This window comes from Pygoscelis adeliae, unplaced genomic scaffold (assembly GCF_000699105.1).
Source record: "Pygoscelis adeliae isolate BGI_AS28 unplaced genomic scaffold, ASM69910v1 Scaffold390, whole genome shotgun sequence".
NCBI classification, from domain to species: domain Eukaryota; kingdom Metazoa; phylum Chordata; class Aves; order Sphenisciformes; family Spheniscidae; genus Pygoscelis; species Pygoscelis adeliae.
The window spans coordinates 749,613-757,225 of NW_008823921.1; the positions used below are offsets into that span (position 1 = coordinate 749,613).

General features: G+C 50.9%; 2 protein-coding genes across 2 annotated transcripts in view; both read left to right on the forward strand.

The window, feature by feature from the left end:
- Positions 1–7,060, forward strand: part of COQ9 (coenzyme Q9) — an 8,538-nt gene extending 1,478 nt beyond the window's left edge. The window contains exons 2-9 of the mRNA XM_009320047.1: positions 521–692; positions 1,309–1,444; positions 1,804–1,946; positions 2,216–2,300; positions 3,501–3,605; positions 5,610–5,765; positions 6,183–6,240; positions 6,987–7,060. Coding sequence (XP_009318322.1) covers positions 521–692; positions 1,309–1,444; positions 1,804–1,946; positions 2,216–2,300; positions 3,501–3,605; positions 5,610–5,765; positions 6,183–6,240; positions 6,987–7,060 — 929 coding nt within the window. The remainder of the gene's footprint in view (positions 1–520; positions 693–1,308; positions 1,445–1,803; positions 1,947–2,215; positions 2,301–3,500; positions 3,606–5,609; positions 5,766–6,182; positions 6,241–6,986) is intronic.
- A 42-nt stretch (positions 7,061–7,102) lies between these two features.
- POLR2C (polymerase (RNA) II (DNA directed) polypeptide C, 33kDa) overlaps positions 7,103–7,613 on the forward strand; it is an 8,946-nt gene continuing 8,435 nt past the window's right edge. Inside the window, exons 1-2 of the mRNA XM_009320058.1 lie at positions 7,103–7,273; positions 7,359–7,495. Coding sequence (XP_009318333.1) covers positions 7,103–7,273; positions 7,359–7,495 — 308 coding nt within the window. The remainder of the gene's footprint in view (positions 7,274–7,358; positions 7,496–7,613) is intronic.

Below are 7,613 nucleotides of genomic sequence, written 5' to 3' on the forward strand. Positions count from 1 at the left end.
CTGCAGTCCAATTAAAAGTTCTCACGGGGCAGCCGTAATTGGCAGCTGCGTTGCCTTTGAGTCATCTGAGAAACACACGTCGTGAGCAGCGTGTTGTATCTGTTAGGACCGCTCGCTCTCGGGAGTGTTACTCGCCTCTCGCCCCGAGCTCAGGGGTTGGCGCCTCCCTCTAACTCCTCTCCTTCATCGGGGACCGAAAAGGAGAGAGGGCGTGCTGCAGGGGACTGAGCGCGGGTTTGTGTACCTGGTCTCCAGTGCAAGAGTGGGAAACTCCTTTCTATTTGCAACGCGTGCCGTACGCGTGGTTCTTTTCCTCGCAAAACATTTTCACTTTATTTCCATCAAGTAAATGTGAGCTCAGCTGAGAGGGGCGCTTCTCGGAAGTGTAAAAAAAAAAAGACTGTCTCTACAAATTTCTGTTCTTTCCGGCTGTGTTTACCACAAGTCTCTTCTTCACCTCAATTTTCTGTGCTTCCTCTCGTTGGAAGGAGACATCCGACTCTTTTGGTTTCCCTTTTAGTGGTCAGGTGCCAGCTCTCCTCACCGCAGCGTCCTCTCCAGGCCTCGGCCGTGCTGAGGAGGGTCTCCGATGAGCAGAAGAAGGAGCCGTTGGCATCTTCCTCTCAGCAGCAGTTCGATTCGCATCCGACTGATCCCCAGCCTGAACAGGAACCTCAGGGCCCTCGCCCCAGGTAACTCACTAGCTATTTCTAGCGCTGTCCTGCCGACAGCGGGATCAGAAGGCTTTGCTTTCCTGAAACTTGCATCTGAAACTCGGAGACGACGAGATCCAGAGTTAATGGAGCCTCAGACTGCAGCAGCTGGAGAGCTGGTTTGCTCTGACAGTGCGAATTCCACTGTCTGCTGTGGAGACAGGATGGGACTTGCTTTCAAGAGGGAACCTCTCTGGTCTGCAAAGCGCAAGCCTTCGCTTCTGGATTTTTGTGTAAATCTACACAAAATATGGACAATATGTTGTCCACGTGCCTATAACTATAAAGCTCCCATTGGAAAAGCTTATAGTTTAGCTTTTTTTTAAAGGAGGGGGAAGCTGAGGCTGATTGGTCTCCAGGTAGGCACCTAGACTGAGCCCTCCCTTATTTTTCTCTTCTCCTCTCATGGCAGAGGTTCGTTAAGAATCCTTTTTCTGGACAGGGAAGGATTTTACAGGAGGAGGCGAGATTTAAACTAAGTAAGCAGATCTCAAAGCGTGCCTGCACGCAGCGGTGGCAGCGAGTGAGTGGCAGAGTCCAGGTTGCTGATGTTTGGTGGTGACGTTCCCCTCACTGTAACAATACCTTCTCATAGTTACACTGGCCAGGGCGGCCAGGAGTCTGAGGACTATGAGAGCGAGGAGCAGCTGCAGCATCGAATCCTCACAGCAGCGCTGGAGTTTGTGCCTGAACATGGCTGGACTGCAGAAGCCATTGCAGAGGGAGCCAAGGTATGTGGGGAGAGAAGCAAAGAACCAGTTGAAAACTGGATGGAGCTGAAGTCCAAAGACAGCCAGGCCTGCATGCTTCCCCCACATACTCTTGGGCCATGCACCCTAGTCAGCAAATGGTACCGGACAGGAATGCATCCCAGCTACTCCGGGACAACCCTGTCAGAGTTAAACTAAGGCATGATGTAGAGTAGTGATCCTAAAGAGAGAAAAACATATACAGAAAGAGCCTTTTAATGCAGTGTTGCTTTGTTTAAATTCATGTAACTTCGTTCACAAAATAAATACAACGTATTTTCTAGCTGGATCCTGCTTAGCAGCGTATGACCCGGTCTGTGCTTCTCCCTTCTTCCCTACAGACCCTGGGTCTCTCTGTTGCTGCCGCAGGGATGTTTCACAGTGATGGCAGTGAGCTGATCCTGCACTTTGTGTCTCAGTGCAACACCAAGCTGTCAGAGCTGCTGGAGCAGGAACAAAAATTAGTGCAGTTGGGCGAAGCAGAGTGAGTACCGGGTATGAAAAGACATCTTCCTTGGCGGGCTTTGGGGACTGGATAGACAGAGGCCACCTGGGACACAAATACCTTAAGGAAAAAATGTGATTTACCCAAATAAAACCACCTTCCCAGATACAGAGTTGGACCAGAGGCATGAAGGATACCTAATACTTTGTGTATCTATTGCTGAGGCAGGCAAGAGATCGATCTTTCAAGTTCAGAATTGAGTTTAACTTGGATGTTCTTCATATTTGCATTTTGTTTTCCTCACTCAGGAAGAAGCCTACAGATCAATTCCTGAGAGATGCTGTGGAAGCCAGACTGAGGATGCTGATTCCATATATTGAGAAATGGCCCCAGGTATAAAATGAATATCAAGATTGTCTCTTTTTTTGTGTATATTTTAAACGCTCTGTGCCCTTCAGCGTAGTCTCTCCACCGGAGTAGTTCAAGGTTGTAAATGAAACCCTCGCTGGTTTCAGATGATTCATACCCTTCAAGAAGAGAGCACCCTTGGAAGAAGGCAGTTAAAGGTGTCCTTAGAACAACTATTTCTTGCAGTTCCGGAAAGGCAAACCTCTCCGTCGTTCACTCCACCCATCTGGGATCCCCAGGGGATAAGCTGTGTCTCTGCTCAGTCCTATTCGCAGTGTCGCTGCGACAAGTCAGGCTCCTTGCAGCATTGTTCTGGTTGCACCGGTATCATCTGATGCCTGGAAATGCAGAACTACTGCTTTGTTGCAAGAAACTGCCTGCCCAGCGTGCGAATGACAAACCCTTGGCAACCTGGGGATAGATCTGTGAACTGAGAGGGCTCCGTGCTTCAAAATTCAGAGTTCAGTCTCAGGCCTTTCTTCCCAGGGTGAGAAGGGAATTGAATTGTGGCCTCAGTAACAAGCAAAGAGTTCCCAACCTTGGGCTGCAAAGGTTGCTGCAAAGTCAGCCTCTCTTGTCCAGAGTCACTGCTGGCCTCTGGGCGGCTGAATCCAGCGCTCCTTGCGGAGAGGGAAGACAGGATTCATGTTTTTGTTCCGGATTAGCATAACTTGTCTTGTGAAGGATCCGGGTGGTTTGTGACTCTTCCGGCATTGTGTTACTACGCTCAAAGGCTGCAGGATCCCAGTAGGGCCATTATGGCTGGCTGTTCTGCCCTCGGAGCTGCTTTGAGTTCCAAGTCAAATTCAGAGAAACGGGAGATTTGACTCCCTGCCTGTAGGGGCACAGCACAAGTGTGAGTCAGCTCAGCCTGTGCTGTGTGTCCGTGCCTGGAGAGGCAGCTCGGGAGAGACAACACCGTGGCGTTTGAGCCGAGCGGAGAGCTTTGGGCTCCAGTACAGCCCGAGGCCTGAGCTCGGCTGCCACACTGTACGTTCCCCGCAAATCCTGCCGCTTGGAAAGACCGGTGCTAGCTGAAAAGATCTGGGAGGACTTGTCACTGGGAGCTGGAGCCAAGTCAACAGCCACAGGGAAAAGATAACAGAGCAGAGCATCGCTGGCCTGCTTTAACACTATGTCCTTCTCTCTTCGACTCTCCCGTTTATCTGTGTGTTTCCTTCGCAGGCTCTGAGCATCCTGTTGCTCCCACATAACATCCCTTCCAGCCTCAACCTCCTCACCAGCATGATCGATGATATATGGCACTATGCTGGAGACCAGTCCACAGACGTAAGTCTTTGTGCTTCGCAGACCGGCTGCTTCTATCCCTCGGCACTTCAGCAAAATGACGGGTTGAAGTAGGCGTCGGGCCACGTCTCTCTTGAAATGATCCGTTTGTTGAATGAGGACGACATTTTCAGAAGCACCCCAGGGTCTTTATAAGCGATAGTCTAATTTCCGAAGAGACTTAGGAGCCAATGGGACTAAATGCAAATTAGTGCCAATGGGATTAGTGCAAATTAAAAGGACCTACTTTCCTAGACTCTTTTAAGTACTCTTTCTTTTTTTGAAGACACAGACAAAATTGTTGAGATTTTGAGACTAAGAAGTTGATCCAGTATTCAGTGAGCAAGCAGCGTCTCTGTTGAAGCAGCTGTCTCTTCCACCAGCAGTAGCATTTACAGATTTGACTTGAAAACCTTTAAAGAACCTACCTAAAAATACCAGTAGCTTATTAAAGCTTTCATCTTTCTGGCAGGAAATAAAAGAAAATTATAACCTTGATTAAAGCAATTAATAAATTACTTTAATTCATATAGATGTAGGGAGAGGTGGGAAAAGCTAAATGAACCATTTTAACAAACTACTTTAATAAGCTTCTTTTATCTGAGTATAAAAGAGAAGCTACTGCAGTGAAAAATAAATGAGATGACAGAAAAATGAAAGGAACAAACCAGAAGAGAACTGAAAGACTGCGATTGCATCAGGAACTGCAAGTCCCTTGCGGGTTAGGAAAGTCAAATCAACGTGTCGGAGCCAGTGTCTGCACTGAGCTGTTCCTAAAGCCTCCTCACTGACGCACAGAGTAGGCGAGGTTCTGAAGTTTGTCTTTTGTTTGCACCTTCTGACCGGTTACAAGAGTTTTCTTGGGAAGCTGTGATGCTGAGCCCCCTCCCTCCTTCCCAGTGGAGGGGTTTAACGTCACTGGCAGCGGAGCCCTCCTCACAACACCAGGAGCTAGGTAGAGTACGCCCATGCCTCAGAGGCCCCTGCAGGTGTTTTTTTCGGAGCAGGAGGAGAATCAACAGAAACAGTTTGGTCTCGGGCACCTGAGAGACCCGGCTGCAAGCGGCAACATCCCTCGTTTCTCCCCTGGTCCAAGTTTGCAGGTCGTGGTGCAGACAGTAGAGCTTTCGAGCCAACTGTTGTTTTCACAGTCAAGGCCGGTGTTTTCATTTCTCTGTTGCTTTGTAATTGTGAATGGAACAACCAGTATATTTTTTCCAGGTACTCAAATAGTTTAGTCACTGCAGTAGCAGCAAATGAAGTCGGAGACTCGTTTTTAAAAATGTTTATATATTTCGTCTGCCAGTGGTGCAAGTGCAACTGGAAAAACTGAAGAGTTTGAGTCATTTGTGCACCTTTGCACTGTGTAACCCACTGTTGAAACGCATCCTACAGCGCTGCTGCCAGCAGCGTACTGATGCACTTAGTGATTCAGCAGGCAGCACTGGTATTTCAGTGATAGGGTTTGGGAAAGGTGTGTCTCTGTGTGCTGTCCTGCACAGTTCTGTCCTCCGTTCCCTTTCTTCGTGCTTGTATCTGGAGCGAACTGCAGCTCAAGTTCAATACTAAATGTAGCCGTTTCTCATCTAACCAGATCTAGAATCGGAGCTTTGCATTGCCTGCTAGCAGTCTGTAAAGCAAAGAGGAACTCTTGCACCGTGCGGGCAGGCTAGCTGGGCAAGGGAGAATTCCTTGCTGTCCGCCGCAGGTGCCTGCTTGCGACCAGAAGCAGGTGGTGGGGATTTTGCTCAGCAGTTTCACACACCGCGCTTGTGACCTCTGGCTGGTGCCACGGGAGCAGCTGTGCTGTCAGATGTCGGTGTTGGCTGGGGGCCCACTGCATCACAGAGACGAGTTATAGAGTTTAAGTGGGGAGGGAACGTGCTGTCGGTACGCTATTTTCCTTTGCCGTTCTCTGGTCTGCTTGCGCGAGCTGCGTTCTTGATCTGCATTCAGGTCACACCTTTCTCTCTCTCTCTCTCTCTCTCCCCTTTCGTGCCCCTGCAGTTTAACTGGTACACTCGCCGGGCTGTGCTCACCGGCATCTACAACACCACCGAACTGGTGATGATGCAGGATTCATCCCCTGACTTCGAGGACACTTGGCGCTTCCTGGAAAACAGAGTGGCTGATGCCATGAACATGGGCGATACAGCTAACCAGGTAACGTTACCAGCAAGGTATACGTGCAGCGTCCCCCTCCTCCCCAAATACGTATGCGGACAGACCTGGCTTTTCCATCGTGCAGACCACACGTCTGCTGAGGGACCACCGTGTACTGGCGGGTGATGGCTCAAATGCTGTCGGCTCGACGTCAGTAAACGCTTACATATTTTCCAGTAAAATGACGTGCAGGCGCCCTCTCCGTCAGACTGGCCCGATGGTTCGGAGACGTACATTCCCAGGGAATCTCTTCCGTGTTTCTTCTCTCTGGCTATCATTTGTCTGCAGCGCTGGGCTTCTGTCAGTACCTTTCTGTAGCAAACACGTGTTTGTTGTGCGTTGCCTCTCTGCGTTTGGGTGGCCACACGTGTGACTCCAGAAGAAAGCACAAGGTCATGTTCTCCTTGTGTCTCCTAGGTACAGTCAACCGGAGAAGCGCTTGTCCAGGGCCTGATGGGAGCCGCGGTTACTGTAAGTAATGCCGAAACCAGCAGGGCTGTAAGGGCAGAATTGTTTCTCTTCCCTTCCATGCTGAATGTCAGCATGTCTTTCCTCCCAAATCTAGACGACAGCGTGAAAAAGAATTGCCTTTCATGACTTAACTACATGCAAGGATGATCTTCCGGGTAGTTTGGGGTTAGTTCACTGCTTTGTGGTGAAAGAACTTGTAAGAGAGCGTAAAAAAATGAAGTCTGAAGCTGCAGGGTGAACTTTAGGGGTGAGAGACAGGCGATGGGAATAAATACAGCCGTTCTCGTCGCTTGTCACGAGATCTCCTCCGCTGCCAGTCCCGGCGCCGGAGATCTTGACGGAAGCTCCGTGCCCCCGTGGACGCGCGGGAGGTGGCACCTGTCCCTCGGCCACCGCGGGGTGACTTCCTCGGGCTGTTCCAGTTGGCTGCAGTGTCCTTCCAAGAATTCATTCACTTCGTGGTAGCATCCTGGGCTGCTTTGTGCCCACGCAGGGGGAGCTGCACTTCCTCTGGGATGGGAAACGATCTTCTGTGTACCCAGGAATGGTTTTCGAAGGGCTTCAGGGCCTCTCTGTGATTATGTTTTTGGAGAACTCCCATTGCATTTAGCAGCAAAGTGATTTCCTTGTTACCAGAGATAGGTTTTCCTTGCACCGGTACAAGACAAACAGGCTGGAACATAAACGGGAAATAATTTTTACTGCATGAAGCAGTTCTCAAGAATTTCTCCCGCCTCCTTCCCCCTGCAGTTATGGTGGAGTCGCTTCCCATCTTTAGCATTTCTCAGCCCCTCTCTGCTTACGCCAAAAGGATCCTCCGCTAGAGAAATCCCTGTGCTCTGTCTGCGCTCTTGTACGTCAGCGCGATGCCCTCCGGCAGACCGCCTCCCTGCAGTTTGGGCCCGAGATGTCTCCTGTTACCGCACCTTCAGCCTGTCCGTGCCGCAGATCCCCCGCGCAGATACACGGGAGGAACTAGGCTGCCTCCGAAGGGGGGTGGGCTGCAGCCAGCTGGTTTTAGGGCAAAAATCATCCCAGTGCGTTAACCGTGAGGGGCAGCCAGTCGGGGCCCCCCAGCTCGGAAGGGTGCTGTACAGGTGTGCCGAGTGTGCTGCTGTACAGGTGTGCCGAGCTCTCCAGCTCTCTGCGAAACGGACGGGCAAGCTGAACGCCTCAAAGGCCCAAGTTCACTGTCGGGGCCCGCGTGGCCACGGGAATAAAACCGAGCTGAAACCCGCTGACCTGGAGGGCAGGTTCGGGTCAGGGGGATGCCTGTGGCTGGACCGAGGGCGATCTCTCTCCACCCCTTTTGCATTCACCCCCCGTCCTCTGACCACAAATGGTGCCCTTCGCCCCCCCGCCCGGCTCCCAAGCACA